Genomic DNA, 18197 nt, shown 5'->3' with positions numbered 1-18197 from the left:
GGAAAAACTTTGCACTCATCTTGGGGAAAATGTGCATCTGATAGCTGGAACCATATTGCCCAAGGTAGGTTTAACTGTTGCTTGGACTCTGTTCATGATTTAGAAATATCACAATTCCAGTCTAAGTAAGCAAAGGTTCATTAATACCTAGCATGCTCACTAAAATTAATCATTAGGTTTGTTTTCTTTTGTACTTTTTTCAAGCTACTAGCTTCCATCCTGCCATTTAAAAAGAACCTTTTCCTAAATTATCTTTTAATTTCTTCCTCCACCCTTTCAAAATGATCTTCCTATTTTGAGATTGCACAAGTGCGCTACAGCTAGACTCAAATCCAGTGGCAAACTAGGAAGTCAGATGGCACCTGACCTCTACATCCAGATGAAGGGCCTCAACGTGAAACGTTAACTGTCCATTTCCCTCTACAATTGCTGCCTGAACCGCTAGAGTTCCACCAGCAGTTTGTTTTTAGCTCTAGATTCCAGCATCTGCAGTCTCGTGCATCTCTGACCTCTAGGTTATTTCTGACTTCAGCTGTGCTCACACAACCATCTGAAATGAGCTGAGCCATGAAAAGGTCCCTGCAGCACTGCCTGCTATCAGCCATTGCTGACAATGATCACCTTCAATTACAGAAGCCATCCCAAAAATACTCCAGAGTAAACACAACAGCTGTTTCCATGGAGATCACAATGAAACTCGTGCCAACCTTCAACTAACAATTCCTACCCATTAATCTATAAGAGATTCAGGCATGGTGTACCTAGTGTTGCTTTTCCAAATAAAAAAAACTATTTAAAATAGTAGAATGGTTACAAAATGCATATAATTTAACAACAGAAAATGCTGTGACATTCTCTACAGCTTCACTTTCAAGGGGAAAGTGAAATGCATGTTATTTTCTTCTATAAGGAAGATCTTTCAAATCAATATTGAAGGTAAAACTAATAATGCAACTTGGAAAGAATCCCTCACGTTGAATGATCTTGTACCCAGAAATTCAGTTTGTGATAACATTTGCGATTCATTAACTACAAGCAAAGGGAAAGTAAATTAGCTTGATCTATCCAAGAATTTGAGTCACTAGGTCTGAACCTGTCCTTTTTTTTGTTTTTGTATTCATTCTTGGTATATTTAGTTTGCCCTATGTTCAGCAATATAGAGGTCTTGGTTAGTTGAATTACTGAGGACAGGCTGAATTCTATATTACAAATGGAAAGGTTCTTTAGAATATGCATAGCTCCACAGCAAGTGATACATAAATTGACAGAGGCCATGAAAATCAATATAAAGAAATACTGCAGATGCTGGACACCTGAAATAAAAACAAAGTGCTAGAACCACTCAGCAGATCAAGCAGCATCTGTGGAAAGAGAAACAGTCAACATTTAGACTTAGGCCAAATGAATTACCCATTTCTGCACTGCAAAGATTATCTAATGAGACCCAAGCCCAAAGGAACCTACGATTCCAGGGAAGGTTTAAATAAGGAAGGTTTAAATAAAGAAGCTTTGCACAAATGCTGAATGGTTGTCATTGAGGCCAAGGGAGTAGTAAACAAATGTACAGCTCCAGGGGAAAAAATGTACAGAAGAGGGAAAGACCAGTTTCATCAGTCACAGCCTCCCATCAGCAATTTTTAAAACCAGCTTTTTTAAAAAAATATATAATCATATTTGTTTTAAGGAAGCAACCTAAAAAGATAAAAATATAACTTTATGAAATAGTACAATTAAATAATAACATTTTTTGGACGTGCAGATCCAACATGAATTTATCCAGTGCTATTTCCATGGAACTCACAAATAGTTTCTTTAATGGTCTTGCATTAAATGTTACAATGAGATAAAATCAGAGGTGCCAGCATGCGATCTACTGGCATGAAAGAGACAAAAACAGAAAGAGGAAAAAGGGAAAAGTAATCTACACAAGACAAATGGGAACAGAATAATTTTCAGCATTTTGAGTGTACATGACTATTCTGTGAATTTTACAGATAAATAATTCTTGATTTTAAGAGGGCGTAGCAAATGTTTACTCCATCCTCAGTTTTCAGTTAGATTCAATTGTTTACTCTACAAATAAAATGTGCATCCATTTAACATCTTCTGTGCTTCTACTTAGTTACATTTTTGGATTCACTCCAGGTATGTTAGGTAGTGTTGTATTTTATACATTTTATAATACCAAACCAATACCAATAAATTGACATACGACTTTACAGTAACCACACCAGAAATCAGGACAGCTCCACTTTAGTAAGGCTGATAAAACATTGCAACTAACTTGTATAAATGCCAAAATATTTTATCTCCTCCAGCATGGGGGCCACTTTACCCCATGCTGTTTTAAGATCGTTGTACAGTCCAAGTTCAGAGAGGCTATGATTCATAACTTTGTTTTTGTAACTTATTAACATTAAACATTTGGGACTTTGGCTTAAGCTCTGATAAAAATTAAATACTTCTGGAATCTGATCGTCCAAATTTGAACTTTGCACAGCTGAACTAACCAAAAAAACACAAATCCTAATTTAAATTCCCAGATGAATGAGAAACACCTAAACAATTGAACTCCTGAAAGATTATTCTGAAAGATTACTGTCTCATTTACTTACTATTCCTAGGTTTGCCTACAAGATTGCGAAAGCTAAAATGGAGCAATGTAATTTATGTTCAAATGGCGATTCCCTGATGGCTGAGTGCATGGAGCTGAGCTGGACTGGCTTTGTCCTGGTGATCTCAATTAGAGCAGCAGTGAGGTGAGAACAGGGTCACCACACTTGGCATCCTTGTCTTCATGCAGGGAAGGAGAGCAAAACAGCTGGGTTTCTGCTCTCAAGTGACTCTGTGGGGACATTTGAGCAAGGAGGTTTACACTCTTGTTCAGCCAAATATCTCACTCAAATCATCAATGTATACCTATTGTGCAAACTTAAACATAAAGACCAGTCACCTGAATGAGTCAAAGAATTGTACAACACCAATGAGCCCTCTACGCTAATCACATTTGTCTGCATTAGGTCTGTATCCTTCAATGCTTTGCCTATTTCAAAGTGTCTAAATGCCACCTAAACACAGTAATTGTATCTGATTCCATCACCTCCTCTGGCAGTGAGTTCCAAATATCAACCTCTCTGTACAAAAAAAAACCCTCTGATTACCTTTAAAATTCCTTTCTCTCATCGTAAACTATTGCCTTCTTGTTTTGATACCCCTACCATTTCACCATAGGTTTTGACTATCTACTCTATCTATGCCTATCATAATCTTTTATCAAGTCACCCCTCAGCCTCCTTTGCTCCAGGGAAAATAAGCCCAGCCTATCCCAGTTCTCCCCATAATTAAAGTCCTCCAGTCTAGGCAACATCCTGGTCAATCTTCTACTTGCTGGTAACATGCTGAAAAAAGCAGAAAACAGGCTCCAAAAGTTGAAGTGAGGAAAATCAGCAGAGTAGAAACACAATAACAAGACAATCAAATTTGACTCATGTAGTGTTATGTAATTAACAACAATTATCTTAAAAATTACCAAGTGATAAACTTTAATGAAACAATCAACAACAAAAATCTGTACCTTTTTTCAAAGCTTCAAGAAGAAAAGCAAGATTTTCAGCAGAACTGCCCTGTAATTACAGCATAAATGTAGTCAGGTGCTTTTTCTTCCCCCCCCCCCCCCCCCCATTTGTCATGGATTTTGTGCATATACCAAAGAATTAAAATTATATTTAAATGTTATCCTCCAGATGTACTGCATGATGAATAAGATGTTGTATTTTTGCAATTTATGTAGTTGCAATGACATCAATTCAGGATTAACAGGCCAAGTTAGTTTTACATTATTGCTCTTTGGAAAGCATGAATAGAAGTTTCAAAATAAAACAGCAAATGCTGAAATCCAACATAAATAATGAAAATGCCAAGGATACTCAGCAGTTCCGGCACATCTGAAACAGAGTTAATGTTTCAGGTCAGTGACCAGTTCTCATGAAAGAACCACAATTAACCTTAGGTGTTCACTATGTTTCTTTCTCTAAAGATGCTGTTTGACTTGTTGTGTGCCCCCAGCAGTTTCTCTTTTACTTTGGTACTTTAAAAACAAAATCGATTGTATTAAGAACCACCATCAAGGACCCTCTCCAATGTATTGTTTAGTACTACAATCACACTAAATGGGATAGGCTCAGAAAGATCTGGCAACTCAAAACTCGGCATCCATTAAGACACGGTAGCAGCAGAAATGTATCTCACCACATGATGCAACCTCATTGCACACCTGGGAATCAACCCTAGTTCAACGAGTGCAGAAGGGCAAGCTGGGTGCAGCAGCAGGCATGCTTAAAACTGAAGTGCTAATCTAGTGAAGCCTCAACACAGGACTTGTTGAAGAATTCAGTCCCTTGGAATAGAGGAAGATAACCATCAGGTTCAGGTGGTTCTTCAGGTGCCTGAGGGGTCCAGTTTTGGATGCACAAATTCTTCGGCAGGGGACACGTTCCAGCGCAAGGGAGAGTATGTTGCAGCCCCAGGTTGGCCCCCTTCTCCTTTCTTCACCACACCATTCTGCCACAGCATCAGGTCATTGGGCCTTGAAATGATGTGTGCTTTGATAGGACGGATGACACCATGCCGAGCAGTTATTTGTGCCTTGCAGACATGGATTTTCTGGCCACTGTGAGACGTTGGCCTTGATTGTGTCATTCTACTGTTTCTTCTGGGTGCCATTTGAGCATTGGCCAACAGAGCTGGGAGGAATGAGTCTGGCAAGCTAGAATGTTTGTGGGTATCTGAATGCAATGGCTTAGCTATATGACCTTATTCCTCAAGAGCAAGTCTTTGATGGTGGTGGATGCAGCTTCATGGCCTTGCATTAGTCTGATGGTCCTACCATTTGCTCCACAGGATTCAATACAGGCACCACTAATGGAAACTCTCAAAGACCTTGATATGAATTTGGTAGATGAGCAGTATAGCTGGCTGCAGTGTAGGAGGGTGCTCAACATGACGGTTCTCTAAACTAGGACTTCTGTCAACTTCAAAAGGTCCCCATTTTCAAAAACTTGTCACAGAACTACGTGTGCGCTAAACAGTAAAAATGCCATGCACAGATAGAGCTAAGAGATCTCAAAGAAAAATGATCAAATCAAATCTCTGTATTTCTGATATATCTGTTCATGAATGGTGGGGGACAAACAACTAAATGGGAGGAACTTGCAAGTACGTTTCTGTCCTCATCAATAACGGGCCCAATCATGTTCAGGCAGAAATGCCATGAGGCTTCCTCGTTACATCCAAAGCATCTAGTCCTCAGCCAATTCAATTCATTCCATGTGCTGTGAGCATTGGATACATGACAGGTTAGGAGATTAGGCAGTATTATTGTTGTAACAGAGAAGGCCTACAATCCAGAACTAGACAGGTAAGTAACCAAGCTGCTTTTGCAATTACAGCACTGGCATCTATCAGGCACACCTCAAGGATGCGTGCTTAGCCCACTGGTCTACTCTCTCTATACTCATGACTGTGTGGCTAAGCACAGGTCAAACACCATCTATAAATTCGCCGATGATACCACTGTTGTTGGTAGAATCTCAGATGGCGAGGACGACACTTACAGGAGCGAGGTAGATCGGCTGGTTGAGTGGTGTCGCAACAACAACCTTGCACTCGTCAGCAAGACCAAGGAACTGATTGTTGACTTCAGGAAGGGGAAGTCAGGAGAACACACAACACACAGTCCTCATTGAAGGATCAGCAGTGGAAAGGGTGAGCAGCTTCAAGTTCCTGAGTGTCAACATCTCAGAGGATCTATCCTGGGCCCAACACATTGATGCAATCACGATAAAGGCACGTCAGTGGCTCTACTTCATTAGGAGCTTGAGCAGATTTGGTATGTCAAAGATTCTTACAAATTTCTGTAGATGCACGGTGGAGAGCAAACTCACTAGTTGCGTCACAGCTTGGTATGGAGCCTCCAATGCACAGGAGCACAAGAGGCTGCAGAGGGTTATAGACTCAACCAGCTCCATCACGGACACAACCCTCCCCACCATTGAGAACATCTCCAAGAGGCGGTGCCTCAAGAAGGTGAGATCTATCATAAGGACCCTCACCATCCGGGACATGCCCTCTTCTTATTACTACCATCAGGGAGGAGGTACAGGAGCCTGAAGACCCAAACTCAATGATTCAGAAGCAGCTTCTCCCCCTCCGCCATCAGATTTCTGAATGATCCACGAACCCATGAACACCTTTCTTTTACACTGTTTATTTATTTTTGTAATTTATAGATTTTTTATGTCTTTGCACTGTACTGCTGCTGCAAAACAACAAATTTCACGTCATATGTCAGTAATAAAAAATCTTATTGTAATGTGAATCTCTGCTCAATCAGTCTACTCGAAATCATCAGCAATAACCTGCTCACTGACCAACAGAGGTTTCGCTGGAACCACTCATAGAAACATGGAAGGAGAAAGAGTGGGCCATTGCCCTTCTGGCCTGCTCTAGCTTTCAACATTATCATCCGCTCTAGTACCCTGCTTCAGCCTTTCCCCATATCTCTTCATCCCTTTTATATCCATCTCCTTACTGGATATATTTAATGTCTTAGCCTCCACTGCCCTGTGGTAGAGTTCCAGAGATTCATAATCTTTTGGCTTAAGAAATTTCTGCTGATTTTGGTTCTATATGGCATACTCATAATCTAAGGCCGTGACCCCTAGTTCCAGATTCTCTAGCCTTCAGGAACATCTACCCTGCATCAAGTCCTTTCAGAATTTTACAGGTTTCTATGAGATCTCCTAAGCTCCCCAGAATACAGGCTTGATCAACCTTATGTCTGCTTATATATTGGACCTGCAATCCTAGGAAATAATCCAGAAAATTTTCATTGCACTCCCTTCAGAAAAGGAGACCATGAACTGCACACAAAACTCCAAAGGAGGTCTCACCAGGCCCTGTGCAGCTGCAGCAAGGCATCCTTGTCCCTGTACCTAAATCCTCTAACAATGAAGGCCAATGTACCATTTACCTTTCCAATTGCTTTTGTACCTAAAAGCTTGCAAGAACATCCAAATTTCGTTGCACCTTCTCATTTCCCAATGTGTCACCATTCAAATAATAATCTGTCATTAGAACCAAAGTGAATAACCTCCCATATATCCAAGTTAAAATGCACTTGTCATTCATTTACCCACTCATACAACTTGTCTATATCAAACTGGATCCCCTTTGCATCCTCCTCTTAGCTCACAATCACACCCCCAACTCCTACCCGATCTACAACACCTTTGTGTTGTTTGCAAACTTGGAGAGTTTGGTTACATTTAGTTCCCTCGTACAAATCATTGATACGTATGTTGTGAATAGCTGGGGCCCAAGCATTGATCATCATGTTAACCCATTAGTTACCACCTACCACCTGGAAAAACACATGTTTATTCCTACTGTTTCCTACCTGTCAACTAATTTTCAATTCATGTCAGTATACTACCCTCCCAATACATCTCCTCCAACATCAACATCCTGGAACTCCCTCCCAATAAAGCTGAGGAGTAACTTCACCAGAAGGTTTGCAGCATTAAGGAATGAGTGACACACAAACCTAGAAAAATCCCAATTGTGAAAAAAGGAAAGAAACATGATGGGAATAAATGTAATTGGAATAATTATAAGACATTTGTGATTTTACACACTTGCAATATTAGTTCTAACATGTGGAAACAGCAGCACATTTAGATACTTCTGCAAAATTTTTGTTAAAAATTGATGTCAAAGGGTAGATCAGGTCTACTGATGTTAAAATTATTCACTTACAGGAGTTAACTCATACATACTGAAAGATGTTGGTTTTAAGACTTTCATTCCAATTTTTAAAAGGCTATTGTAATTTTAGGTACAAAAACATACAAAATGTCACAATTGAAAAGTCAAATAAATAACTCACAAAAACTTTATCTCCAACAACATTCTCAAGCTGAAGCTGCCTTGTGATTTCTTTCAGTGCAATCTTGTCATCTGTTTGCAATAACCCTAAGATGTAAACAAAAATCATGACCACAATAGTCTTACTACTTCAACATTTGTACAAATGGGGAATAAAAATAAAGCTATTTCCCACAAGAAAAATTTCTCCTATTTCTTTATGACATAGAAGGGCCCATAAAATCAGAGCAATCCCATCAATCCCAATCCACTACTTATGTCCCTGTAACTTATTCTCTCTCACATGCCCATTAACTCCCCATTCAATTCTCCTACCACCCACCTACACTAGAGTGCTTTGTAGCAGCCAATCAGGTTTCCAAGCAGCTGTCCTTCATTGTGGAAGGAAATGGAGCAGCTTGAGAAAAAAAACCACACAGGAACAGGAAGAACATGGAAATTTCACACAGCACCGGAGACCAGTCCTGACCCCAGATCACTGAAACCGTGAGACAGCAACATTATCTTCAGCACCAGAGTTGATCGGTGACAATAAGTAAAAAAGTCCTTTTGTGTTTAGAAAATATTTCTCATTCAAATAAGCTGCAGAGAGAAAGCTCATAGATGTAAATTAAAGTGCCAAACAAATTTTCCTAAGATCACTTGATAGTCAAAGGACCACATTTGAACCTTGAGATGCAAGTAAGAACAAACATAAAAGATGGTTAATAATAGCAAATAGTTTTCTTTTCGAAGGTTTTTGTTATTGTTGCTTTTTTATATTAAAAATATATCATTCAACATCAAAATGTTTCTGTAAATACATAAATGAAGCTTCTTTACAGAGACCAAAACAAATAATATAAAAATGAAAACAGAAGTGAAATTAATTGAAGACAACAAAATGGACAAGTACCTATCTAATAACAACCTTTAAAGAAATGCATTATACCTTTAAACATAGTAAATTTTATTAATCCAATATGTTCTTTTTGAGATTGTATTATTGACCAGATATAGAGGGAGGAAAATATATGATGGTGTAATTAGACTTTCACAAAAGGTCTTCAATAGAGAACTGCTTGAAAAAAAATCATGAAAGCAGCATGGTATAATGGAATATGATGGAGTAGCCATTGTAGTTAAAAAGTAGTCATCAATTACAATTTACTGTGCTGAAGGAAGAACGTGAAGGAGAGAAAATGTGATTTATCCATTCATGTTCCTGATGCATTTTAATTAACTTGGAATTCAGTCGGTCCAACTTTAGATCTGGAAATGATACGAAGCTAGGGAGAGAAGTCAGGTGGGCTGGAGAAAATTGTCATGGTCTAACCAAGCGAGTTCATCAAATTTGCACCTGGATTAACCAGGAACAAGTTCCATACTATACAATTTGAAAAGATAATCACTTGGCATGTTTATAAACAAAGATTAATTTATTTAAATTAAACACAGTAGTAGGCCAAACACTATGTCCTTGTGCTGTCAGCTCAGTAGTTCTTTCACCATGTGGAAACTAGAGGAGAGTTGAAACTAGAAAGTTGAGCTCTCCACTCCAGAATTTATCCCAAATCCCTGAGTTTATCCATTTTTTTTTGTGTTGAATGCCTATGAAATATGTCTTTGACAGTTTAAGTACAACATATCAAAGGGTTTTCCCCACAGTCCACAAAGTGGTGACACTTCCTCAATATATCGAAGATTTGTCAACCAAGACTACCTCTTGCAAATGTCGATGTACTACTATACAGATGATATTTATAAGAGATAATTAATTCCATAACTAAGAAAAATTATTCTGCTGTTACCCGTGTGTATGTGCCACCTTTTGAAGATAGGCACCAAGCTAAGTTGTTCCCAATCTCCATGGACCTCATAGGGTCAAGCTCATTGCAACAGTCCTGAGGCTCACAAATTCCTTCCAAAGGTTCAATATTGGAATATCAGTGGTCCCTGGGGTATTATTCGCTTAATGCACTTTCAGTTCATTTGGATTGATATCATCCGCATAACAAAGAAATTGATATTGCTTGGTTTATCTCTGCTTCAGGTAAGATCATTATTTATAACTTTTCTTGTAAATAGTTATAAATACTGCAGTTTATTTAAGTTTGGGCTCGTGTTCAGGAAGGTTTAACATTATTCTTTATAAGCTACCAACTTCTGGCCTCAAATACAAGAAATGCTGGAAACAGTCAGGTCAGCTAACAAAGGGTGACAGAGGGTCCCTGAATTGAAACATTAACTCCGTTTTTCTCTCCACAGAGGCTGCCTGACCCGAGTGGTTGCAGCATTCTCTGACTTTATTTCAGATTTCCAGCATCTGTCGTTTTTGGAACTGCTCCGAGAACTGGCATAGTCCTGATGGTCTCCTTCTATGTTTTACAGAAATATGAGAAACATCTCATATGATCCCATGGCATAACACAGCCACAAGTGTAGAAATGTTCTACTGGGGATCAAAGAAAGGAAAGGGTATTCTGAAGTACAGTTTGTTGGTTGGCTTATCTCAGTTTATATTGCAGGACCACTGTAAAATTAGACAAAAATGATTTAACACAATTCAAAATCCCTCCTCCTGAGCTGCAGCTAGGATGCAAAGAAGATAATAAAAATAAACATAGAACAGTACAGCACTGGACAGGCCATTTGGCCCACAAAATTGTGCTGATCTTGATGCTAATTTATACTGAATGTCCTCCTCCTATGTATCATCCATCTCCCTCCATTTCCTTCACATTCATGTATTTTTTGAAAAGCCTCTTAAGCTCCACCAAAATGCCTGCTTCCACTATTACCCCTGGAAACCCATTCCAGGCACCTTCCACTCTCTGCATAAACAAGGAGATTTATCAGATGACATCATTTTCTCTTCCCCACTCCTTGCCCTCAACCGCTTCAGATAAGGTCAAGAAAGACTTTTCTTAAAAATAAACTTCAGTAGTAATATATAATTGTCCCTGAATGCAATAAGGGACTAATTTTCAATCTGCAGCTGGAGTATACAAACTGCATTATTGGTCAAGCACCTATTCCAGACACTAAACTGTTTCATTTTCCAATGTAAACAAATAAACAGTAGTTTCTACTGCAGACACCAGTCAGACAATGCTAATTTTATGTATTGGCATCAAGCTGAAAATTACTTTCATCATCTCAGATTTCATTGTTTACTCCAAATTCTCTCCAATCCAATTGATTAAGACAGCTTCACTCTATACAAAACCCTATTACACTGTATTAACCCTGTGCGAAGTACAGGAAGGAGATAGAGAGCTTAGTGGAATGGTGTCATGACAACAACCTTTCCCTCAATGTCAACAAAACTAAAGGGCTGGTCATTGACTTCAGGAAAGGGGGCGCTGTACATACACCTGTCTACATCAATGGTGCTGAGGTCAAGAGGGTTGACAGCTTCAAGTTCCTGGGAGTGAACATCACCAACAACCTGTTCTGGACAAACCACGTGGATGCCATGGCCAGGAAAGGTCACCAGCGCCTCTACTTCCTCAGGAGGCTAAAGAAATTTGGTTTGTCCCCTTTGACTCTCACCAACTTTTACTGATGCACCATAGAAAGCATCCTATCAGGATTTATCATGGCTTGGTACGGCAACTGCTCTGCCCAAGACCGCAAGAAGCTGCAGAGAGTTGTGGACACAGCCCAGCACATCACGGACACCAGCCTCCCCTCCTTGGACTCTGTATTTACCTCTCATTGTCTTGGTGTAGCAGCCAGCATAATCAAAGACCCCACCCACCTGGGACATTCTCCCTTCTCTACTCTTCCATCAGGTAGAAGATACAGGAGCCTGAAGGCACATACCACCAGACAAGGACAGCTTCTACCCCACAGTGATAAGACTATTGAACAGTTCCTTTATACAATGAGATGGACTATGACCTATGACCTCATGACCTCACGATCTACCTTGTTGTGACCTTGCACCTTATTGCACTGCACTTTCTCTGTAGCTGTGACACTTTACTCTGTACTGTTATTGGCTTTTTTAACCTGTACTACATCAATGCACTCTGTACTAACTTGATGTAACTGCACTGTGTAATGAATTGACCTGTAAGATCAGTTTGTAAGACTAGTTTTTCACTGTACCTCAGTACAAGTGACAATAATAAACCAATACCAATACCAATAGATCCACAGGTAAAAGATACATAACACTCTTTTGGAAAATGTTACTTACCATTTAAGTGCACTTGCAGAAGATTTTCCTCAATTTGTTTCATTTTCTTCAGTTCATTTAACACACTCTTCAGCAGCTAAAGAAAACAAAATAAGGGTTCAACACTTAAGAAGCCAAAGCTCTTTCTTTGGCATTAACTATTAAAGATGCAAGATTAAAAAAACTCAATAGCACAAGGCACAGACACAGAAGAAAGACAAATAACTTGCACCCATTTGAGAGGTGGAGGGTGCACAAGACCTCTGATCAATCATTGTAGAGAGGTCTGGGCACAATGTTGTTTCTGGTCTTGGAGCCAGTACCTGCTCTTCAGTTTTTGGAGTAGCTAGTATCAGTTGGAGCTGGCCATGAAAAGATGCTATGTGTCAATAGATGATGCTGGAAGTCCTTCTGCAGATGGCAGTTTATTTGAGAGGACAAACACAGAAGGGAGTAAACAACTCATAAGTCACTCTAGAGATAATATGGAGAGGAGCGGAATCATAGTTTAACCATAGTGGAGAATGAGATGGTCAGGAAAATTCTTGAGGCATACACATGAACAGAAGTGAAACCATGAGTCTGGATTCTGTCTTGGTAGTGGGTTTAGATTTTTTAAAATTATTTCAATTTAATTATTAATTATCATTTTTATCAATATGGGGTATTGTGATTTTAAGTATGATTTAACACAATGTATTCTGTAGTATTTTGTCTTTTTTAGGATTCATGTACTCTGTATTTTCTATGTGGAATTAATAAAGATATTGTAAAAAGAAAGAAAATTCAGTCCGAGCTTCAACATTGTTACATTAATACGTATACCATCTCTCCACAGCAGAATACCCTTAAGTTTAATTTTAAAAATTAAGTGTTGATTATGGAAATCTGAAATAAAAACAGAAAATGCAAGAAACACTCAGCAGGTCAGACAGCATCCATGCAAAGAGAAACAATGTTCCTGGTCAAAAATCCTTCATCTTGCCAAAGGGCTTATTTAAGTTCCAGACAAGTTCTTCAAGATAGAGCCAACTTTTCAGGTCAATGTCCTTTTCATTAGAACTGGGAAATATTTGGAAATATGCATTTTTTGTTGCAGCAAATGGGGAGAACAAGTGGAATGTCTACAATAGGATGGACACTAAGAAACTGAATGAAGCAATAATAAAAGGATCTTCAACTCAAAACATTAAACATGTTTGTCTCTTCACAATGTACATTGATCCACACAGCATTTCTGGACATCTTTGACATTTGACATCCTAACCTATTCTGAGTACGTCAGATTACATACGTTTCACATTTTAACTTGTCCTGTTGTCCCTTCCTGGCCCCTTGAAATGAAAGGGGGCTTAATATTGAGGTCATTTAGTAGTAAGAGTAACCTCTATTTTGAATCCTAGCCAACTGGAACCATTAAAAAAAAACAAGAATTATTACTTTTGACAAGCATAGAAATGTTGTGACTGCATTAAAGCTGCTCTGACAAATGTTTTGCTGAAAACTTCAGTACTGCCACTAGAAGTCTCAACCTAAATCTAGAAATTTAAGCAGAACTTTCCCACTTTGCATTCCACTGTATGCAGTTCACTATTCTACATGCTTAGTTGATTGCTTTAGCAGTGATCACATATGTCAAATGCAATTTACTAATATTACTAGATCTCTTCCAACTTGATTCTTACTCAACTTATGGTACAATAGTTTTCCATTTAAACATAATTTTATCTTTCATTGTTCATAGAATTGCACATTTAAGTCTAACATGCAGTCTAAATCCTTGGCTGTTTCTTCAAATTCAACTGTTTTTGTCCAGTTTCCCCCAACATTTTAGATATTTGAACATCTGATCAGTCTGCATCGAATCCAGTGCGGTAATATATATCAGAAATTGTATTGGTTCTAATAATATCTATGACAGCCTAGGTAGTGCATTGCTGCAGCTCAACACGATTCCCTTATCAAGTACTGGCCAAAAGATAAAAATAATTAAGACTGTTCAGCAATTTAAAAACATTAATTACAAAGTAATCACACTGTTAATTGCCCAGTAACCATCCTGGAGCAACCCAGTCTTTGCGTAGATTGTAATGTGATGCTTTGTGCTTTATTAGGTCTAATCATTTGTTTGCAAACACTGAAAATTGGCTTTACCCCAATTCCTTTCTTGGACTCACTTTAATAAGAATAGATTCTCTTGTCTGGGATTAGGCAGTTGAATCACAGCCTTGGCAATAATGGTGCTGCTGGTAGTGGTGACTGAGGGGGGTGGGGTGAGGTTTTTGCATGTTACATCACAGCAAAAAAAACAAATCACATTTATTTCCATTACGCTAAGTTTAAAAAAAACTGTTATTAACATTATTAAACATGGGGCAGTTTAGGACCACAAGGAATCCTTAGTTAAGATTGTTTTGGAAGAATGGAGTTTAGGATCTAGAAGGAGCCTTTTGCTGCAGTCAGATCACAGATGTAGAATAAAACAAATTCTAAAACAATTTCTTTCTTTTATTTTCAAGAACTGTCAACAGATATAATTCATGCCTCAATTTTCCTTCAAATATCCATGCTCAGTAACTGCAATTTATTTTACCCTTCTAAAAGCTTCACAATTGTAGATCAGAATCCAGGAGGTATGATTAGTACGTCTGCAGACAACACAAAAATTGGTGGAGTCATAGACAACAAAGAAGACTGTCTAAGGATACAGTGGGACATAGATCAGCTGGAAGGTTGGGCAGAGTGGTGCCAGATGGAACTTAATCTAGATGAGTGAGAGGTAATGCACTTTGGGAGGTCAAATTCTGAGAGGACATATAGAAGGGACCTTAGGAGTGTTGATGTACATGAGACCTTGGGGTGCAAGTCCGTAGCTCACTGAAAGTGGCGACACAGGTGGATAGGATAGTTAAAAAAAGAATTTGGTATGCTTACCTTCATAGGCCAAGGCATGGAATATAAGAGTTGGGACATTATGTTGCAGTTGTACAAAATATTGGTTAGACTGGACTTGGAGTATTGTGTACAATTCTGGTCACCACATTACAGGAAGGATGTGGTGGCAATAGAGAGAATGCAGAAGAGATTCATCAGGATGTTCCTTGGAATAGAGGACTGTAGTTATAATGAGATTAGATAGATGGGTTTATTCTCACTGGGGGTGATCTTATAGAGGTTTACAAAATTATGAGGGGCACAGATAGGATAGACAGTCAGAATAGAGACACAAGAGACTGCAGGTTCTGGAATATGGAGCAAAGCACAATCTGTTGGAGGAACTCAGCAGTACCTGTTGGGGGGGAGGAATTGTTGACATTTTGGGTTGAGACCCTGCATCAGAACTCAATTTGATAGTCAGAATCTTTTTCCGAGGTAGGGAAGTTTAGAACTAGAGGCTTAAGGAGAAAGGGGAGAAATTTAAAGGAGATCTGAGGGGTAAGCTTTTCCACACAGAGGGTGGTGAACAGGTGAATATTTGGAATGAGCTGCCTGAGGAGGTGGTGGATTAGACGAGGTAAATATGCATAAACAAGGTGAGCCATAAGCGCCCATTTCTGTGCTGTACGTTTCTATGATTAACACAGAACAGAACATAGAACGGGAACAGGCCCTTCGGCCCATGATGTCTGCGCCAAACACGATGCCGAATTTCACTGAATCTCTTCTGCCTGTACATGGTCCATATCCCTCCATTCCTGCATATTCATGTGTCTATCTAACAACCTCTTAAATGCCACTATTGTATCTGCTTCCACCACCACCCCATTCTATGGGATTTTTCTTTCAGTCCCAGGTTGCTTTTGGTTCAAGTATTAATCTTTGCACACTCTATTTGGATGGGTCACTTTCTTTCATAACAACCAAGGAAGGTTGCCCCAATTATAGTTTACTTAAATGTTTGAAATATTGGGTAAAAATTTTATTTAGTTTTAAGGGAGTTAAAAGTCATCATATCAGTGATCTGTGCCGATAACAGACTTGTTGAAGCAGGCATGGCCAAAAACACAATTTCTTATTCCAATAAAACATAGTTGTAATAACAGTATGCCACACGTGACCATTCTTTGCCTCATTATGATGTTCCCCCAAGGCTTATTCAAATAGCCCATTTTTTGGAATAGATGAAAATCAAAATTTATTGTGCCCCACAATGCTGCCCAGCTCCATCTCTGTGGAAAAGCACTGCACTTCTCAACTATTCAAAGGCTACTGACCACCATGATTCTGGACTTTTTTTTAATGCAATAAGCCACAGGCACAATATTTTGCCCCAGCATCTACTTTGGCAGTATTACATTAATCTGGATCCCTCCAGCAAAATAGGAAGTTCCAAAAGCTCATTGCTTAAAAACTTTTGAAACATTAATTGCTAACCTCAAATGATTTTCTTTCACTGCACATTATTATTTTTCAAGCAATACTTTTTCCATTTTCTGAACGGCTTTAAAGAGGTTGAAGCCATTCAGTACAGGAGGCACAAGAAATTAGTTACTTCGACTCCTGAGGAACATCAAGTGGAAGCAAACAGATATGCTATAAATGGAAATGATGCACCTAATGGCATACACACTATGATCTTGAAACAGTCCTCATGGATGGTAAATGTAACTGAGGTTCAATGAGGGTGTGGGATATGGATAAACTTTAATTAGATTAGCATTGGTAATCAGCAGTTTAGATTAAGAGTCATACAGCACAGAAGCAGGCCCTTCGGCCCAATTCATCCATGCCGACCAAGGTGCCTTCCTGAGCTAGTCCCATTTGCCTGCATTTGGCTCATATGCCTCTTAACCCTTCCTATCTATGAATCTTTCCAAATGCCTTTTAAACATTGTGATTGTACTTGTGTCTGCCTCTACCACTTCCTCTGACAGTTCATTCCATATACCCACCATCCTCTGTATTAAAAAATTGCCCCTCAGATCCCCTTTAAATCATTCACCTCTCATCTTAAACCTATGCCCTTTAGTTTTCTCCTCTAGGAAAAAGATTGTGACCATCCACTTACCCATGCCCCTCATGATTTTATAAACTTCTACAAGGTCACCCTCAGTCTCCTTCGCTCCAGGGAAAACAGTTCCAGCCTATCTAGTCACTTCTTATAATTTAAGCCCTCCAGTCCCAGCAACAGCCTTGTGAATCTTTTCTGCACCTGCTATAGCTTAATCTCATCCTTCCTACATTGCTGCAACCAGACTGCACACAATATTCCAGGTGAGGTCTCACCAACGTACTGTGCTGTGGCAACATGACGTTTCAACTCTTGTATTCAATGTCCTGACCAATGAAGGCAAGCATGCCATACACCTTCTTCACTACTTTATCTACCTGTGACTCCACTTTCAGGGAACTATGTACTTATATCACTAGGTCTCCCTGTTCTATAACACTGCCCAGGGCCCTGTCATTTACTGTGCAAGTCCTGCCCTGCTTTAACTTTCCAAAATGTATGCCTTGCACTTGTCAGAGTTAAATTTCATCTGCCATTCCTTTTCCTAGTTGGTCTAGAACCTGCTGTAACTTTCAACAAGCTTCTTCACTGTCCACTACACCACCAATTTTGTTATCATCCACAAACTTACTGATCATGCCACTTACATTCTCATCCAAATCATGAATTTACATGACAAACAACAGGGGACCCAGCATTGATCCCTGTGGCACACCACTGGTTACAGGTCTCCAATGTGAAAAACAACCCTCCACTACCACCCTCCGTATCCTATTGGCTAGCTCATGCTGGATCAGGTATGAGCTCAGCTTCCGAACCAGCCTACCAAGTGGTACCTTATCAAAAGTCTTGCTAAAGTCCACAGAGACAACATCTACCCCCTGGTCATCAATCCTATTGGTTACCTCTTCGAAAATCTCAATCAAGTTCATGAGACACGATTTCCCAAGCACAATGCCATGCTGACTATCCTTAATCAGTCCTTCCAAATGCAGAGAGATCCTGTCTCTCAGAATCTCCTTCAATAACTTACCGACCACTGATTATAGGCTGACCAACCCATAGTTCCCTGGCTTGTCCTTGCAGTCCTTCTTAAATAAGAGTACAACATTAGCCACCCTCCAGTCTTCCAGTACC

The 18197-nt window shown here is 39.3% G+C and overlaps 1 protein-coding gene across 8 annotated transcripts in view; it reads right to left on the bottom strand.

Moving 5' to 3' along the window:
- The window catches only part of orc4 (origin recognition complex, subunit 4), a 74025-nt gene that overhangs the window by 27446 nt on the left and 28382 nt on the right, over positions 1-18197 (bottom strand). For all 8 annotated transcript variants that reach the window (XM_052026951.1, XM_052026947.1, XM_052026957.1 and 5 more), the window contains 3 exons: positions 12131-12206; positions 7946-8031; positions 3575-3623 (listed from right to left, as the gene is read on the bottom strand). In XM_052026951.1, coding sequence (XP_051882911.1) covers positions 3575-3623; positions 7946-8031; positions 12131-12206 — 211 coding nt within the window. The remainder of the gene's footprint in view (positions 1-3574; positions 3624-7945; positions 8032-12130; positions 12207-18197) is intronic.

This window comes from Pristis pectinata, chromosome 1, assembly GCF_009764475.1.
Source record: "Pristis pectinata isolate sPriPec2 chromosome 1, sPriPec2.1.pri, whole genome shotgun sequence".
In the NCBI taxonomy this organism is placed as follows: domain Eukaryota; kingdom Metazoa; phylum Chordata; class Chondrichthyes; order Rhinopristiformes; family Pristidae; genus Pristis; species Pristis pectinata.
The sequence above is the reverse complement of the archived record's forward strand: the minus strand, read 5'-3'. Positions and strand labels throughout refer to the sequence as shown.